The sequence below is a fragment of the Pelmatolapia mariae genome, linkage group LG7 (assembly GCF_036321145.2).
Source record: "Pelmatolapia mariae isolate MD_Pm_ZW linkage group LG7, Pm_UMD_F_2, whole genome shotgun sequence".
NCBI classification, from domain to species: Eukaryota; Metazoa; Chordata; class Actinopteri; order Cichliformes; family Cichlidae; genus Pelmatolapia; species Pelmatolapia mariae.
In genome coordinates this window covers 25,005,585-25,025,709 of record NC_086233.1, presented here as the reverse complement: position 1 = coordinate 25,025,709, position 20,125 = coordinate 25,005,585, and the positions used below count along the sequence as shown (strand labels likewise).

The window sequence follows — 20,125 nt, the reverse complement described above, 5'->3', positions numbered from 1 at the left end:
GTTATTTTTTTAAGATTATAATTTAATGTCAGAACTCGAAAATGAAATTCCATTGTCAGACTTAGAGAATAAAACTATTTTTGCATGGAACAAAGAACAAACCTGTAATGGAGAGGATAAAGAGAACTCTGAGGATGTACAGCATGAGAGATGACTGTCTGCCAAAGGCTAAAAGATCAAGAATAATCCCTCTTGGGACCATGACCATGAAGCACTGGTTTGGATCAGGAATTTAAAGAAGCCCCCTGAGGCTTCATCTTGCACAACTGCAGTATTGTTTGTCTGACCTTATACAGTGACTTAAGACTGTGAATGACTTATTTTACAACATTTTAAGAGCTTTACTATTACAAAATGCCAGATTCAGTGCAACAAATTTGATACAATCACTTACTCTACACTCTATTTTCTATAAGGACTGTTAAACATATGGAAACTGATCAAATGCACATGTGGAATTTTTTTTGCCTGTTGCATTTTTTTTTTTTAATAAAAAGAAGGGATTCAGCAGGAGTATTAGTATGTGAGAGCAAATATTTATTTCAACTGGATTCTGGTAAGCACAACAATGTCTGGGTTTCATTTCTGCACAGTTGAATACAGTAACAAAGAATTCTCATTTGCACGTTTGTGGCAAAAAACACAATAAAATGCATCATTTGTGTTTAAGGTGGTTTGCAGTACATGCTCTCTAATGTCAGGCGAACACTCATGCTCATCTGGTAATCACAGCACGTTGTTTCATGTGCAGAAATGAAAGTTGAAATATCATGCAAAGAAACATTGTTTTCTCAGGTGATTTTGGTGAATCCTGTACATTTCTCTGCATGAAACAGCTTGACTGGAAACTCAATAGTGTCCATTAGTTGCAGTAGAAAGTGTCAAAACACCCAGTTTTTCCTTTTTAGGATAAATGAAATTGTTCAGGCCCAGACGTTTGTAGTGGGAAGCTCTGTACAGCATTATTGGGCCACCTTTCTCTGCAGAAACTAGATGACATTCTCAAACAGCTGCATAGAAGCCATTATATTTTCATCCTGTTATGGAAACAATAGTTATACAAGGAATAAAGTGCATAAATTTGGCCAATCATCATGTGGCAAAATCTTTAGATTTACATAAGGTTTTACCTTTTGGCAGGTTTCTATGAATTCATCTATAGTCACCACTCCATCTCTGTTACGGTCCATTTTCTGATCCATATTAAAGAAACAAAGTGGATAACATGAGGTAAAATAACAGGTTCTTTCTTTCTTTCAGTTTATTTATCATTCATTTCTTTCATGAATGACTAACTGAAAAAAAAGTGTACACCCCCGTAGCCTGTTACAGTAACAAATAAAATGTGGCACTGGGTAGTAATTGGTAAATGGACTGGTTCTTATAGTACTTTTCTACTCTACTTGAGCACTCAGTGCTTCAATACAATATCTGGATGTACTAATGTACATTCACCGCATACTTTATTAGGTCCTCTGTTAAACTGCACACTAACACAAGGATCTGATCAGCCAGTTAAATGTCACAAACTCAATATAATTAAGTGACTTTGAGCATGGCAACTTTGTTGGTGGCAAATTTTAAAAACGGCTGATCAAACTGGGATTTTGCCCACACACTGATTTTTAGGGTTTACAGATAATGGTTGAAAAAAGTGAAAATATCCAGTGAGCAGCAGTTCTCTGGGAAAAAAGGACTTGTTGCTTTCAGAGGTCAGAAGAGAGTGGTTAGATACAGGGAAACAGCAACTGAAATAACTACTTATTACAACCAAGGTATGCAGAACAGCATCTCTGAATGGGCTGATGAGGCTTGATTTCTTCTCTAGGGTCAAAATTGACTGAAGTACACAACATGAGAGCATGGATCCCCCATCCTCCTGTGAGCAGTGGGGGGTGGGTGGGGGTGGTGGTGTTTCTGGATTAAGTGTACCTGGAAGAACTTCTCCACATGTTCACCTGGGGAATCGTCTCGTACGCTGGGTAAAGTATACCTGCCCATCATGTCATAAATAGAGGTCATGATAGCCATCATTTCCTGCAGGAAAAAAGACAGACAAAGTGGACATTTATAGAATTCATAAAACTGCAACAGATTTGGATTTTATTTATTTATTTATTTTTATCATTGTTCAGTGACTGTACCTCTTTTGTAATGTAGCCATCCTTGTTGATGTCATATAGATTAAATGCCCAGCGAAGTTTCTCCGTAACTGAGCCTCGAAGTAACACAGACAGACCTAGAACAAAGTCCTGTAAATGCAATACATTGTTTAATTTCTTTTAAGCTTTTTAGAAATGAAAACCTTTAAACTTGCAGCCCCTGCTGTACTCACCTCAAACCGGATGGAGCCATTTCTGTCCATGTCAAAAGCATTAAACAAGAAATGTGCATATGTAGTTGCATCTGAGAGAAAATAATGAAAAGCAAGAAATGACCATTGTTAATTACAATGCATGTTTAGCACTGAATATTAACTGTAATCAACTGTGGTCTTTTAAAAAAATTAATCTAGAGGGAGTGAGAAAAATGTACTTAATTACTTAATGTTGCTATGGCAACTTTACAAAGAAACAGCATCTAGCAAATATAAACTGCACCTTTAAAATATCAAGTATCATGCTTATTATAATTTTTATTATCAAGTCACATAATGTACCTCCTTGAGGGAAGAACTGTGAGTAAATGCTCTTGAATGTTTCTTCATCCACTAGCCCACTGGGACACTCCTATTGAAAGGTGAACAATAGAAAAACAAGTCAGTGAAAGAAAAGAGTGTTTAACTCTGCTAATGAACAGTTAGGAGTCATTAACACGTATGGACTTAGTGTATACCAGTTATGAAGTACAGAATATTGACAACATTAAAGGTGAGACACTAAAAGTGAATAAGGAAATTGCTGGGACATCCAATCCTGGAAAGATTGGGACTTGTCTTGAATACTTCCCACTTATAAAAAATAGTTCTTACAGTTGAATAATCGACTTCAGATTGTTTGTAATTAGTGATACAAGCCTTCCCAGATTGATGGGCAGCAACACGGTCCTTGGTCTAAGGAGCTTGGAAAGAACTGAAGAAACTTCTTCACTTCTTCACTTCTAGAACTGAAGAAGTTTCTCGGTGAAACGTCTTTAAGCAACTTAAAGAAGTCCAGACACTTTTCTTTCCAAGCTCCTTAGACTATGATGACCTGGATAACAGAAAAACCTTCACAGACAACATGGCCCTTGCTTCTCTAAGATGATGATGTCATTCCTCGTCGGCTTTGTGTCCCCCAGACCAGCAAACCACCCCTACTTGTGCTTTTTATAAACTTTTATGCTTACAGTAAATATGCACAAATATTGCATATTTTTTAATCATGTTTTTCTAAATATCATCCTCAATCAAATCAGGCTAAGAATGATATATAAACAAATCCTTTAGAAAATAGACAGGAATCAGATTGGAAGGCTACAGGTGGTTATTTATCTATCTATCTATCTATCTATCTATCTATCTATCTATCTATCTATCTATCTATCTATCTATCTATCTATCTATATGGAGAGAGAGAGAGAGAGAGAGCGTATGTTGCATTGTCTTAAGGAAAAAACTTAGGGACCTTATAAGATCATCGTTTACTCAAAGAATTGATTTGTCATAAAACAACGCAACAATTATAGTAACACTGATACATGTGTGGAGAATACCTTGCTTGTGCTGGGAAAGGAAAGTGCAATAAACTACACAGGAATGAAGCAAAAACTTTGATTTCATTTGGTAAAAAAAGTGTGGAAACCGGTTTTAGTGCGAAATGTAATAAGCTGCAAAAAAAACCTCAGATCAAACAATTAACTTTGGTGATTGCTCTGCTCGTTTAGTGTTACCTGGAATTCCAAAGCAAAGTGGAATACAGCACCGGGCATCAACTAATACTCTTGTACTTAATACTACTGTACTTATCCTGCTATGACAAGTCAGAACGTCTGCTGTGAAAACAAATCTGTTTGGTTAGTTAAAATCATCTTCTTGATATCATCATTAAAGATTTGTTTATGCTGGACATTTCTCTGCGCAACTCTTTATGTATCATTAATGCCTCTGAACACTCTTAAAACATTTTCAGGCTTCTTTTTTTTCTAAGTTTAAAGCTTCTTTGTTTACATCAGCTTGCGGTCTTCTCCTTCCCCTCTTTAATGGAGCTTTGCTTCCTATTACAACCACTTACTGTCGATATCTATTACCCCGTCCTGCAGTGGGCAAAAATATGTGTTAAGTCACTCCCAAGTTTATGCGTGCATGCCGTGGTTGACCAATACGATTTGAGCAATACATGCATCGGCTCATAAAAAGAAAGAAATGGGCAAAAGTGCTGAAGCTGCCATCAAAATAAAGATTTCTGCCCTTAGGTTCATAAGCACTTGCATGCACACTTATTGTTTTCACACACACACACACACACACACACACACACACACACACACACACACACACACACACACACACACACACACACACAAAATAGATTGGACAGCACATCCAGCTCTCATTTTCAATAATCTTCCTGTTTAATTGTACATTTGGAGAGAAACTATTTTACATGATTACACATTTTTTTTGTTTGAAAAAAGGGGAAAAATGGTAGTATCTGACTAGGATGCTTCCTGCATTCCTCATAGGTGAGTTGCTTTATACCTGTCCTGCAGAGAGGAAACCCTACGCACACCTAGGAATCACTGGAGAGATTATGTTACTGGGCTGGGTATCCCCCGTGAAGAGCCTGGGTGAGGGAGGTCTGAGCTTCTCTGCTTAGACAACCCAATAAGATGCAGCAAATAGATAGAATATAAAAGTAATTTCCTCTAAGCCTGGGATTTTTAAAGTTTTTATGACTAAGTGCCAAAATGTGCACATAAAACACTATAATTCAAATCATATGTTTACAGTAGGCTACCTGAAAAGTGGCCTGAGCAACACAGGAGAACTTCTTAAATCACAACTTCTTAAATTAACGCAATAGTCCCATAATGTATTAAAAATAGATTCAGTATTCAGTCAGTCTGTGAAGTTTTATGGTTTTATTTGGTTTATTAGTGATTGTCATATCTCAGTTTAAAAGATGCCGGTTTATATTGTAACGGTCATTTTTGTGCCAGTTTTGAGTGCTCTTGTGGTCCAATCCTTGAAGCCAGGATTCAAAACTTTCTGGAAGTCCATGTTATTGACATTTGATGATTAATAATTACATACAGTTTAAACATAAAAACCTGGTTGTCTATATATGTTTACATGAACTTTTCTTGTACTTTTCATTGTATTGAATATTTTTTGTCGTATTTATATTCATTTTAATAGAAGGAATGGTTAGAGAGTGCTCTACAGGAAATTAAGTTAAATGGTGTCACTGATGCTTCTTTTTATGCAAAGTATATTGAGTTTATGTGTAATGAAGTGTGCTTATATTTTATAATTAAGTAACTACTCTATAATTAATCAATCAAACTGCAACTCACAATGTCACAAATACATAAAGGATAATAGCAAAACATGTGGTTAGGGAAAGATGCTCCTTTGTGCTAAAATACTGCCAAATTATAAAGAGTAAAACTGATGAACCGCTTCTAAGTATGCTGATTGTTTTCTCACATTCTTAAAGCCTCTGTAAAGCGACTGCAGCTCCTTCCTGGTGAACTGCGTCTGGGCTTGGAGCTGTTCGAGGCCCTCAGGTTGGTGACGCACCATAGAGAGTTCAAGGTCACTGTCACTGCTGTCTGTCACACGAAAAGAGACAAAAGGGGGAAACGAGAGGGTGGAAGGAAAGGGGGAAGAAACAGCAGTAAGACTAGAAAGAAAGAAAAAGGAAATCATAGAGGCAAAACATTTACATTTACATCCTATAACTCAAAATGCTCACCATCTTCACAGAAACAACACAAACATGGAGAGGTTTAAGAGGGAGAGGGACGACAAATAAATGGGTGGAAGCAACGGCGTAAGAAGAATGTTCAACATCGTACAAGTAAAAAATAAGAAGATGAAACAGAAAGAAAGACGTGGGAGTTGTTTTGAGAGAAAGAGAGAAACTTGTAGCATTGAAGTATTATGCTAAAGTAACACAGCGAGCTCTTCCAGTTCTAGTTGAGCTATTTGGTGCAGTGCTACATTTTTATGAACATTGCATGAAGGAATATGTTTTGCTAAAGGTGTAACAGAAATAATCTTGATAGAAAAAGCTTTTTCTTCTTCATAATTTTGTTTATGAAGAAATAACCAGGCAGAAAGTACATGCTGCCATGCTTTTTTTTTTTTTTTTGGCATTTTCAAGGTCGCTGTTGGCATCCTGACGCTTAAATGAAAAGATATTAGACAAGGGTGATTTAAAGCACATTTTTAGGGTTGCAAAAGCAAAAGGAGTTGCACATTTTTAGACAGCCACTGGCATTTAATGCAGTTACACCTGTGTTTGACAAGCTTAAATGCCAGCTGTGAGAAAAAAAGCTTGCTTCGTCAGCCTTAAGGACCAAAAAATGTACATACTGCGATTACTAAAAACCAAGAATTTCCAAGAACAGCTGGAATGCAATTACAGTCGCATGTAATAATGTGCAGAGGAATACCATTGTAGGTACTCACCATCTTCATGAGAATGCCACAGATATAGCAAGTTGAACAAGATATGGGAGAGGTTGAGAAACAGGGAAGGAGAAATTGATATGACTGTTAAAAAATATTTAGTTAGACCAAAATTTTTACTGATATAGAAAATTAAAAGGTAGGTTCAGGGTTGCTGTAAAAACAACACTGTAAGAATTTGTTCATGAAGAGGCCTCGTAGTGTCTTTCAAAGTTACTCTTTTTTTATGGATGGACTTGGAGTTTTGTTCAAAAGTCCATGAATTTGTCCCAATAAACACAATAAGTTTTGTCATGAAAAGAGTTACAAGGGGATTAATTAACTGTCAGTATGGGAAAATTCAACTTACTGCATGTGCATGACTATTGTTAACTTTTCCATTTCTATTACGTATATAAAAAAACCCTGTGAGATATTAAAGGCTATCCTACAAAGATCAATGTTTAATTTCTCTCTTTCTCTGTCTTACCTTCCAGTGACAAAGGGTCGCAAATCCCAAACTGTTTGAGGACAACAATACATAGTCCAATAACAACAATGATAGCAATTATTTCCATGCCCTCCAAAGCCATCGTTGCAATTCATTAGATATTGCTTCTGCAAAAGCTCTTTAAAAAAAAACCTTTAAAATAACAACTGACATATAACACTTGCTATAGTGCAAGCTCTGCTAGTTGTTAGTTTTCATATGCAAATGGCCAGTGAATGGGGGAAAAAAATAAAAGTGACCGCAGAGCCTTCTTCATTAAAGAAACAGATTCAAAGTCCATTTTTGCTCCTGCAGGTAGATAAAAAATTCAAAGAATCTGAGTTCCCCCAAATTATCCAAAGTTATCCCCAGTTGCAGATGATTCAGTTCTGCTACGGCTCAGCAGCGTTTCGCATCCTGCTGGATCTTTCCCACAGCCCCATCAACTCAGGGCTCCACCTCCACTTACACTGTCTTGAGCTGTGTGTTTGAGGTTGTGGGCGGGCGGGTGGATCAGTGTTACTGAAGGGATTCCTCTGCTAATAGTTTCTGATTGGCAATCTGCAATGTCTAAATATGCCCGGTCATGATAAAGATGCAAAATGATATACCAAGCATTGATTCACATCTTCTGATATTTGGGATATTAACAGCACTCATGAAGAAAACTATTGTGTCCTGTGTGGTGCTGCCTGTGTCTACAGGACTGCTCAGCGATGCACGCACTCAATAATACAGATGTATTCACTCTGAGCTCAAAAGCAGCACTGTGATTGTAAAAACTGTGTCTTTTATGACATTTCAAAAAACAAAACAAAAACAAAAGCTGAAATGAACTATAGCTATCCTGCAAAGCTAAACTGACAACACAGATATATATATTTTATAAATAATGTATGTAACAGTATTTATATATACTTTTTGAGTTTTTTATGATTATGCTCTATTGTAAAGATCATTGGGATAGTTCACAACTGATGAGTCTGCACAACATAATGGACTCAATGTAAGTAGGAAAGAGGGGTGGAAAGCAAATCAATTGTGCAGAGGAACAATATTGGTCTGTGAGCAGGCAGAGGATGTATGCCAGATATGCATTTCGATGGTCAGGGAGGGTTTATGTAAGTTAGAGAGTTTAAATGGACCTAATGAACGGGGATAGTGCCCTGCCAAAAATACAAGAAATATCAATAGTAGAGCTGCCGAGCTCCTCAAATGTACATTTGGAAGATGTAATTTAGACTGAGACCTGATGTCGTTGTGCATTATGAAAATGTATGGGTTTTTTGTAAAAAGGTGTCTATCAGCTACTTATTGCTCATTTTCTGAAAAAAGGCTTCTGTTTATTTGATTAGGACATTATAAACGGCATAATCAAATACATTGTATTCATTGATTTTAGTAAATTTAGACCTACTTCATAATATGTGTCTACACTGTAACAAATTGCTGTAAAAATACAATAAATTTTGTACAGCAATACATCACTTTTTGCAAATACAGCCATATACTGCAAGTGCTGATGTAGAAAATATTAACAGCAGTCATTTCTATTATTGTAGCAGCTCAAGAAGATGGTCTATGAAGGCAAACTTTTATGAGTTCAAACTCTGACTCCAAATTGAGTTCACACATGATGATTCCTATATTGGTCACCAGCATGACCTGTATTTTTTCCATAATTTTTTGGCTTATTGCAGTGAAGAGTAAATAGGAAAGTGGGTAAACATGCCCATCAAAGGGCCTCAGGTCAGAGTCAAACCTGCGCTGTTGCATTTAGCTTTGAAGCATATGGTTGCCTGCTTAAACTATTAGCTAGGTTTTGCATCTTTTTTGTTTACATTATTATCATCAAAAATAATATCTATGTTTAGCACAACAGTTCATTAAGACTTTAATTCTGATTGCCAATTGGGGTCTGTGTGATCCTTGCTGTTATTATTTTTTATTTCATAATAAAAGTCTCATGGTTGTGACACCCTGACATTTGAGAAGATACAAATTTCTGGACATTAACAAAAAAAATAGTACTTTAAAATACTCTGCAGTATACTACAAAGTGTATATTTTATACATTATAGCACTATTATAGTTACTGTTACTGTTTTTCACAGTAAAAAACTGTTATTGTAGAGTACAGATGTAAAATGACCTTTTAATCCTGTAAAATCTCAATGATTGTAGTTTCCTGTCATTTAACAATGAGATTTACTACATTGTAAGCTCAACTTGGGCTTTTAGTCAGCACTGTAAACTGTAAAGTAGAGCAGATGTACTGCCCAGCTAACAAAATGCAGGAACTTGTTATTTCTTTTATGTGGATTTTTTGCAACCTGTCTTTTTTGTGAGATGGACTCAGCCATTATATAAAACATGCAAGATGCATGAGCTCATGAGGGAACCTTCCATAAAAATAATGCATCATTACATTGTTTAATGCACCTTAAGTGCTGATGTATTCCTGTTCTTCTATTAAATACAGACAAGAGTGAGGTGGCTTAAGCTCGCAGAGATGCCGACAGTGCAGCCATCAGTCCCATCATCAGGCTTTAATGACTACACTGAAAGCAACATTACAGCCTGGAGTCTAAGCCATCAATCAAAACTTCTTGTCAAACAATTAAATTAGCTAGCTAGGACATTTTTTCTTGATGCAGGCATGGAGGTCTGGTTTAAAGCACATGTTTTAATATCTAAGCATTCAAATGGTACATTTGGGCTTTCCATTCAGGTTACAGTTGTGTTGCTTTTGAAACTTAAGAGGTCACTTCTATGAATCAGCGGTTCCCAACCCCGGGCCATGGGCCGGTACCGGTCCGTGAGTCATTTGGTACCGGGCCACGAGAGTTGAGGCTTGGGTGTGAAATTGATGGTTTTCAGGGTTTTTATCGGTTATTAACGTTAATTTTTTTTTAAAATCATTTTTATCGTTAACTCGGTTTCCCTGGGTCTTTTCTAGTGTGTTATGAATGAATCTTCTTTTTCTGGTACCGGTACTGGTTTTATTTTGTTGTATTTATCCACGACACCTTAAAGGCCGGTCTGTGAAAATATTGTGGGACATAAACCGGTCTGTGGCGCAAAAAAGGTTGGGGACTGCTGCTATGAATCACCAAAGAAAACATGAACTATAAAGCTATCATTGTTAGTTCTGTATTTCCATAATAGGGTATTTAAAGATGTCCTTATCTCATCCTTTTAGAGATGATATGATTTGGAAAAAGAATAAATGCGTTCACTATTTATCAAGTTATAATGAAATTTGCTAGTTGCCCTATTTAGTTATTAAGGAGAAACAGGGCCAGCAACAGCAACAACATGAACTATTTTAACTGTATTTTAACAGTTTCTTCAGATCTTGTGTTTTCATTTTCTTTACTAACATCCAAGGGCGTAGATTTGGTTTTGGCATTGGTGGGGACGGATGATTCAACCACCGAACCCTGCCCTGTTTCTTTTTTTTTCTTTTTGTCTTTGCTTCTTAATAAAAAGAAGAGAAATATACTTGCCTACATATCCTATTCTACATGCTTTTAAACCATTTAAAATCACAATTCATAGTTTTATATGTGAATTATATAATGTTAAATTACTATTAAACAAATGACTGACTAAGTATTTTAAACTTTAGTTTACTTCAGCCATATTCCATATAAATCAGGTATCATACAAAAATAAAAATAGCTTCAAATACAGTCATGACAATAAAAGAATATGACTTTAAGGACTTAACAACATTACTTCAGTTATAGTACACCAACATCTCTTATACAAAACTACTCATCTAAGATTACCACAAAGTAAAAGATCTCTCAGCAAAATTATGCAACATTTTAGGCACACTATTGCCCCGATCAAATCAGTGAGCTGGGATTTTTTATTCTAAACATGAACTACTGTTACACCAACAGACATGGACTACTGGTGCCCCACACAACAACTCAATGTCCACTATGTTATTCATGGCTACATACAATTTTAGACTGATGTGGGCCAAGCCTAGCACATACTTGCCAACCTTGAGAGTCTCAAGGTTGGCAAGTATGTCTCCCTAATTCTGAGGTCTCAACTTGAGACCTCAGAATTAGGGAGACATTCAAAAGGGCTGTTAGGGGGTGGGTGTGGGGTGCATCTCACACTTCTGTTTAATCAGTTTTCTGTCTGACGTTTATTCAGCTGTGTGGAAACCCCCCGGAGGAACCCTCCCGAGGGATTAATAAAGTTTTATTTAATCTAATCTAATAACTTTAATCTCAGCCAAACCGATTTACTCACGAACAAATAAAACAGTGAAAAAGGCTAAACAATAACATGTTTAAGTTATTAAAGTAACTTATATATCATGTTTAACCTGAGTAGCGAAAGACCGCGGGGGTTTGAAAACGATGTGCCCGGAGTTTGCTGTTCTCGTCGGCTCAGACGTTTGAAGTTTACACAGCTACATTCTTGCCTGAAAATGTTTATTTTGCGACCCAGAAAGAGTAATAAGAGTAATATTAAAACTAAGTAGCTGCAGTAATAGTAGCCATTGTTGGAAACTGGAATTGGCTGGGCCAATCTGGGATATGGTTTTTCAATTTTGTTGTCCGGGTGGAAAATCGGGAGAATGGTGGCTCCGGGAGATTTTCGGAAGGGGCACTGAAATTCGGGATTCTCCCGGAAAAATTGGGAGTGTTGGCATGTATGGCCTAGCATAGCCTGTAACGTTATTATGACGGACACATTTTATGACTGAACTTGACTTTAAGTGACTTACAGGTTTATTTGAAAAATACTTTCTTATATCCAGGTTCTTCCTTTTTGCTGCCATCCTCCTCTCTTCCTCGCAGGTCCTCACAGCGCAAGCTTGCCGCTGCTAAAACTAAACAGAGCTCTCTGAAAGGCACAGCCAATCACATTGGCCATATTTGTCACATGATGTAGGAGTCCAGTAGAGAACGTAACTTGACTCTTTGTGCACCGCTAGGTGAATGAGACGTTGACAGATCGTTTTTTTTTTTCTTGCTATCGGTTTTATTTTTCTTTACTGGAAGAGATCAAATTATTGGTGGGGACAATTCAATAATCGCTGGATATTGGTGGGGACATGTCCCTTCCGTCCATGCCAAATCTACGCCCTTGCTAACATCAAATACAGCAACAAGGAAAGAAAACTTTATACAGATACAGATTATCTGTATTATAATGTAATGATTTCCAAGATATAATTGAGGGCATTTTTTATTTTAGACTAACAGATTTGTCCCCTCTGGATGGGTGTGATGTACAAGCTGGCCAAGAGCAGGAAAAGTGAGCTTGCTGTAGAGTCTTTTCTAAAGGTACTTTCAGCTGCTCCCTTATTCTGCAAGGGGCTGCCACGGCAGATGGATCTACGTGTTTGATTTGGCACAGATCCCCTTCCTGACACAATCCTCCCATTTATCAGGGATTTACACCGCTACTAGGCGTACACTAGCTTGGCTGTCGTTTGTATTTCCTCCCAGAATTGAACTGAGGATCTTTCACATGTTGGGGCAGGTGTGTAAAGCTTTACACCATGGAGCCACTAAACTGAGCCTTGTCTAATGGTGAAAAGTTATGATTTCATATAGATTTTACACTGAGCATCATCAAAGTGGAAAACCTTCCAAGTCAGTGTTGCATTTGAAGTGCTCCCACTACAGCACAACGACAACAACAAGACAAACAAAGTCACAATCTCCAGGTTTTTAGTTGCTTTGGAGTTTTTTTGAATTCTTATTTTGAGTTTTCTTTTCATTGCCAATGTTATCCTAACACATTGAACCCTTAAGTGTATCATTTTATATTTATTTTGACATTTTTTCTGGCTGTTATTTCATCGTTTAGGCTTTAAAGAGTTAAGTCTTTAATTATTGTTGAGATTTTGAGTCCTGTTTAGAGTTGATTATCATATATAGTAATTACTGGTTTTTATATACCTTCAGTTTCTATTGTGAGTTTCTTTCTAATGTGTTTAGTTCCCAAAGGTTTTCCTAGTTGTTCCTCTGTCTGTCTCGCCTTCTGTGTTTTCCCTTCAGTTAGTTCATTCGTGTTTCATTGTTTTCAGTACATTTCCTGTTTTATTCTTATAGTTAGTTTCGTGAGGTGGGTTTTACTTCCTGAATGTCTGCGCTGATGTCTCATTCCAATTTTTGTCTAATCAGCCCTTTAATATGTGCAAAAACAGTCCAGTCTTCCCCGTGTCCTTTGTTAAGATATCTGCTGTCCTCTGTACTTGTCCTCTTTCCTTGTATCCATTTAGATTTTGTTTCTTTTTTCCTTCTGTTGATGTTTCACTATTTGTTTTATCATCAGCCTAAAGAAAGTGTCTCCCCTTTTGTAAGTCAGCTTGCCTCCCGTGTTTGGGTCCTAACTCTACACAATATGACAAACAGACAAATTATAGATAATGCAAACATTAATTAAACATTAATTTAATGAAATACTTAATGGCAGAATGATATCGATAAGTCTGTTAACTCACATAGTTTGCATTTTTGCCAGCTTTCTTTCCGGTCTTCAAATAGGCTCAGTTTCATTAATATAGCAGCTCTGTTCCAGTCTTACAGGAAAATGTTTAAAGTGGACACACTTTATACTAAAAGTGTTGTTGAAGTGTGTACACTGCTTTTCCTCTCACACATGCTGCTTTGTCAGCAGTAGCTGTATTGCTTTCAGTCTGTATAATGTTTTTAACCTCTTCATATTTTCCCGGTGCTCAGTTCTATTATCTTTTGTGAAATCAACCACACTGCTGCCTTATCCACTTATCCATAACTGTGATTAATCGGATGCTGCCAGGGACACTCCTTTCATGTAAGCATGCAGGGAAAACCCTGGAATAGGCTGATAACCAGCGTCCTGTTACTGCTTATCCTGATTGTCAGTCTTAAGGTAAGTGAGTCCAGATAACAGAAAGATTCCCTGGGTATGCTGAATTGGCTGTGTAGTACAGACCTACATTGCATCTGTTTTTTAGTTCATTTTAATGCATTTCATTTGATGCAGATGAATCTCCTCTTTCATAGACTCTACCAGTCACTGTACAACCGCACAGTATGAATGTCAGTGCAGCCCATCAGCTACTATAGGCAGAGAGTGGTGTGTGTGAAATTCAGGTGCTGTAATCTCCACACGCCAGTAGATGGTGATAGTGTTGTAATAAAGTGCAGAGACTGTGGAGGAGCTTTAACAAACCTTTAAATTTCTCTGAATAACCGTTCAAAAAACTAAAAATAATCTAATTTTAATTTTTGCTGTTCTCTGCTTTAAGTGCAAAATAGTGCTACCAGAAATATACTGGATGAGTTAAGATTAGCACACACATTCCCTTTCCGATATTAAACATGAGATGGAATGCATTATTATAGATAAAAACAATATTTACACTATAATGGTACTCTTATAAGTGCAAAATATTTTGTTTGCCAAAAAGCATTTGCCCTCTTGTCTTCCTGTCCAAGACATATCGCCATCTGTCTGCTGGCAGAGAGACAAGTCAGCAGAAAATGAGTCTGGATGACAGGAGCAGGTCGTTTCTAGAAACCGCAGAGGACAATTTCTATTAACCTCATTCTATATTTTTTCCGCTAAAACAAGTGAAATGTGAGAAATGGAAAGAAAATCAAGACAGAATGTGAAATTGTTAGGATGGATTGGGAAAAAAAAATGTCTGCACTGAAGGTATATGTCAATAACTTACATAAACCAAGAAAAGAGGGGCAGGGGCAGATGCTGGAAGACTCTGTGGCATTCATTTTTAAAAACGTGCCACTTTTCACTTCTCAGGGAGTCAGACAAAGAATGGCAACAGTCTGTCTGTGTGTATTTGAGAGAGAACGAATGACAAAGGAGGGTAAAAATATAAAAACTCAAGAGTGAAAGCCTCCACAATGCACTCATTGACTGGTTAAAAACTGAAAAATGAAGTTTTTAGCTGAAAAAAGGTTTACATGGTAAAGAATGTGATACTTATAAAGTAAATCTATACTACACATATGAATATCGTTAAAATCAATGTATTGTGTAGTACATGACAGCGGGCATGCACTCTTCCTATATTAATCCTGCGTTTCTCTTCCTCCACCCTGCTGTCACACACAATCAACAATTTCCACTGAGGGTATTAGCGTGGTGCTGCAGCCTTCTTTGTGCTTCTACCTGGGCCCTGCTGTGTGGTGCTGGCAATTATCCACTTCACAAGGCAGCACTTCATCAGAGATTTACGCGAGAGCCGTGGTCTCTGCCACTTTGAGCCCTCCGTCTGACCGCCCGGGTTTGGCTCTTTCCCATTGGCATCCGGCAGCAGACCGCCATCGACCGCCTTCTCATCTGCCTGAAGACAGAAAGAAACTGTCCTCTGAGAGAGAAAAGAGAAGCAGACACACCTGATTTTAAAGAACTAGCCACGCTTTAAATCAGGGGAATAAAACAAAAGCCCCTCTCTGTAAGTGGATGTAAATATACCAGGTGTAATTATTTCAGGCTGTAAAAAAGAGTCACTGCTATCTGTGGCGTGTCTCTTTACACTGAATTAATTCTTTAATATTTTAGTATTTTAGTCACAAATTAGATTTTAGAGAAAGTATTTCTCATTTTTAATAAAAATTACAGTTCTGCAGATCATTTTTTTGGTTGCATGGTTTGGCTCAGTAAGCCTGATTTAGTTCTCTTCAATGCCATTAACAGCTGAAAATGACTAAATCCATACAAACACAGTCAGCAATTAGCCAGTGAGAAATAGCTGAACATTTACCAGCTAACAAACCAGATTTTCCCTGAGCAGATGAACACCAAAGATTTTAAACAAGAATCAATATCTGACCCACATTTATCAAGTGGACACAAGTGAATGTTAATGTGTTGCTTAAAGCAGGTTTAATGATTTTATCCACTTCACCAGAGCCTAAAAAACCTCACCAATATACTCGGAGCTCTTCTCTTTTGGACTGTATTGTCTCGATGTCTAGGATGTTGCCTACAATGGTTAATATGGAAGCTGTAACCTAGAGAAATAACAAGCTGGGACTGGTATGTGGCTGAACAGACTTTGGCACACATAAACAAAGAACTGCGCTGCAGAGAGTGAACAGTGTTAACGAGGAGCACAACTGATGTGGATGTTTAATAGTATAATGGTGTAGAAATCACAAGCTGCATCCATATTTATATTGTGAAATGAGTCAAAGCAACATTTAGACATTGATTTAATTTGTAATTGATGATCATTTAGTCATTTTAGTCATCAATTAAAAAGACTTTATTACAAAGTGTTTCTTTATTTATCTGTCCTGTTGTGTGACCCATTTTTGGCCAAGCTTTAGCTATCATACAGATTACCTCATTTGACTCTACAATACTTTGGTATACAAAGGAGTTAATGGTCCACTCAATGTCTGCAAGGCGCCGAAATTCTTGTGGGTGCAAAGCAAGCCTGAATCATCATCCCTCCACCATCGTGCTTATAGCTGGTATGAGGTGTTTGTGCTGATGTGCATTATGGCCAAACATCGCCACTTGTTTCAGAAGTCTGGGGATTTGTTTTCAACTTCTCCTGGCAACCCTCTCAAACAAGCTAGACTGGTTCAGTCTTTTCCTAACTGTCAAGGTTAATATAGTAAGCAAAACCAAAACTAAATGTGAAAAAACAAACTTTTGGTTAACTAAAATAAAAACTAGACTTTGAAAAAAAAAACTATTTTGTGAACTTGGAAAACCAACTAAAATAAAAATAGAGTGGAAATGCCCTCTGTCACAGTTTGCCGAGGCAAACTGCGTGGAGTGTGAAGAGTGGACCCAGGTGCAGACATTCTAAAACTCAAACTTAACTGATGATGAGCCGTTTATTAAGGCAGACAGAACAGTACAAAATAAAAGGGCAAAAACAATGCAAACTAAGCAATAACCTAAACTGGGTGAACTAGAAAGGAAGCACGAACTATGAAAAACCCTGGCGAACAGAAAAACAAACAAAACTCTAAACATGGCAATGATGATGAGGATATATGAAAACCTGAACGCAGTACATGGCATGGGAGCAACACAGACGATCCGACAAGGACTGAATGAAAAAGCACAGATTAAATACACACAGGAGGCTAATGAGAGAAGTGGGAACACATGGGGGAACAGCTGATACACATGAACATAACTACGTCACAGTGGAAGAGTAAAACTAAACAGGATGAACACAGGAACACAAGCCCTCACTTTTAGTACCTGCTAATTTGACCAAAATGTTATTATAACTTGCCTGATGAGGCTTTAATGGACGTGGTTATTGAGATTTTGGTTATTGAGATGTCTTTAAAAGGCTCTGTGTTTTTATTCTAATACCTGCACTGATTTTTCCTAAATCTGACCTCTGACATGTGCCCTCCATACAATAATAATTAAAATGTAACACAGAAACCAATAAAAACTAAACTGAACTAAAAACAAAAAGTCAAAAAGAAACAAAAAAGAACAATTATATAGACATTATAACATTATAATAACTCTGTTATCTGCACTCTCATGAACTTTTCACATGCTAAGGCCTGTAGAATCTGAGCGTCATGTCCAGATTTTATTCTTTTTTGCAGTTTCTTTGAGCATTGCACAGTCTGACCAGTCATCTTGAATGTTTTTCACTTGTGAATAATCTTTTTCACTGTATAATGTTGGAATTCTGTGTTAATGGCCTCATAAGTCTTCCCAGATTGATGAGCAGTGACAGTTGCTTCTCCAAGGTCATAGCTGATGCACTGAGATTAACACACCTGAATGCTTCAGACCAGCAAATTGCAGACAATTTCTATGTTTTTAGAAGTGACCTTAACTTTTTTTCACATGATGGATTTAGAAATGTGCAACATGCTCTGTGTCTGCAAAAACAGAGAAAGAAATGAAAAAAGTCTCCGGTAACAGGAGCGCTTCTGGGAACAATGGCACAAAAGCTCTCATGTTACCACCACATTATATCGTCACGACTCACATATTCAGTGTTTCTGTATCAGCAATGTAATTTCACATTTCTGATTTTAAGCAGCACAAATGATGTACTGTGAAATAATATAAGACCAGTGCTTTTTTTTGGCTTTGTCTCTTTTGTTGCTTTTCATTCTGAATGAATTCTTTGGGCACGATCTCCCAACCTATCAGTGCTACTGTACCACGTGCTATTAAGATATGTAACTCTGCTTGCTTATCCTTTCCCACAGGTTTAGATTTAGAAGTTTCTTCTCCTTTCCTTTTAACTCTCTGCACACTGCATGAATAATGCAGCCATTAGATCTTATTGTTTAGAGGACATTTAGATGAAAGTATTAAGAGTGTTGTAGGAAACAACTGTCTGGGGAGTTCCTCTGTCCCCTATTTGAATATGGAAGGATGCTAAATCATCTTAGCATCAACGCTGTTGCTCAATAATTCACACTGCTTAAAACTTCATCAATAAAAGATCAGAGTGGACAGCCATGGTGAGGTGAAGGATGACTAAGAATATAAGGAGTGATAGTAGAAGGACCACCCAAAATACACACATAGCCTACATACACACAGGCATGTTGTATGCATCTGTGCCAGTCACATGCTCACATTTAAAAATGCATGACTACACATTTAGCAGTCTCATACATAAATGCAGCGTATAGCCTTCTGGCGCATCTAAAACGGTCTCCTCTGACCTGAAATCTGATTTTACTTCACCCGAATCAAAAATAAATTCAACAATCAAATAGATGTCATTGGAATTTACACATTTATTTACCTTTAAAAGGTAAATAAAACAAAATTAGACAAAATGATGTGTAAAGAACTCACATTCTGCTCTAGCAGATCCAAAAGGAGGTTATTTTGGGTCTTCACATCCGGGGAGCTGCATTATTAAAAGAGAGATGCTCCGTGCGATCTACCTTGTCGTGAACTCTCTGGGCATCCGACCCCCACTGAGCGTCACATATGTTACCTTTTTGCATGCACACACACCTGCATGCAGGCATGAGCTCACACATAGTGTTGTGTCGTGTTTTTGGTATCTTCAAGATTGCCTTGCAGTTCTGCTGCATGCATATGTTTTTGCCCTGTGTTTGAGCTCAGTCATGAACAACAAAGGAGTATTCCTGTTAGTATTCTCCTTGAGGGCAGGATAGTAAGCTTTTTAAGTTTTAAATAGCCAGTTGGTGGAAGGAAACAAATCTCATTTAGAATGTACTTAAATAATGAAAGGTACTCTGTTCTAGTAAATTTACATTTCTAGGGGAAATACTTCGGGTTTTGCTCCACCACAGTAGTCCAAATCTTTAGATATAAAAATGATTAATAAATAAACAATAAGGAGCAAAAAATAACATATAATCAGCTGCAACATATTTGAGGAAACATAAAACATCAATAACTGAATATAAAATTCATTACATCTGCATAGTCTTATAAGTTATGGTCGGTTACAGTTTCAAAGGGCTTATTTTACCTTTAATACTTCATGTGTGGTTTTCAGATAATACCAAGGTAATAGTTACTCCATAAGTTGGAATATTGGTTTTGGAGTACTGTAAAAGGAGCATTGATGGCTCTCTGTATGGTTAAAATATCACAAAATCACATGGTCCAGTCCTCTTTCTTTCAAATGTTCAGTTGTGAGACTTTTTAGCGCTGATAAATAACCAGAGGGTCAGAGCATGTGCGCTAGGGCAGGTAAGAAACTGCAGGAGCATTATTGTGATTAATCGGTCTGTATTCTGGGTAAATCGTATTCAGCAATGACAGAAAGTAACAGTCAAAGTGATAAATGCTCACCCTACCTGCATTGCGTCTGGATTTCACTTGCTGTTTTGAGGAAAAAAATCGCTGCAACCTTCGTCTGCGCTCCTCAGATGAGACCCTGGGCGAGCTGAAGCCGCTTGCAGACACAGAGAGACATCAGCTATTTAGAGGAGGAGGAGCAGAGCTGCTCAGAGTCCTGCGCTCACAAGCTGAGCCGAACATAAACACTATACAGTTGTGATCATCACATCCAGCGTCACAGGACAACACCTCTGAAGAAAAATGACTGAGTCATT

The 20,125-nt window shown here is 37.4% G+C and overlaps 1 protein-coding gene across 3 annotated transcripts; it reads right to left on the bottom strand.

Moving 5' to 3' along the window:
- Window positions 1-514: 514 nt before the first annotated feature.
- Window positions 515-20,112, bottom strand: LOC134630869 (calsenilin-like). 3 transcript variants are annotated; one of them, XM_063478624.1, is made up of 9 exons: window positions 19,868-20,112; window positions 15,246-15,420; window positions 5,630-5,754; window positions 2,660-2,729; window positions 2,336-2,406; window positions 2,145-2,252; window positions 1,933-2,037; window positions 1,131-1,193; window positions 515-1,037 (listed from the first exon to the last, which is right to left on the bottom strand). In XM_063478624.1, the coding sequence occupies exons 1-9, from the start codon at window positions 19,871-19,873 to the stop codon at window positions 990-992; spliced, it is 771 nt and encodes a 256-aa protein (XP_063334694.1). In that variant the 5' UTR covers window positions 19,874-20,112; the 3' UTR covers window positions 515-989. The 3 variants fall into 3 exon arrangements, with proteins under 3 accessions (XP_063334694.1, XP_063334692.1, XP_063334695.1); XM_063478622.1 differs by having other exon boundaries at window positions 15,246-15,444; window positions 19,868-20,110; XM_063478625.1 differs by lacking the exons at window positions 15,246-15,420; window positions 19,868-20,112 and adding an exon at window positions 7,086-7,203.
- Between the last annotated feature and the right edge of the window lie 13 nt (window positions 20,113-20,125).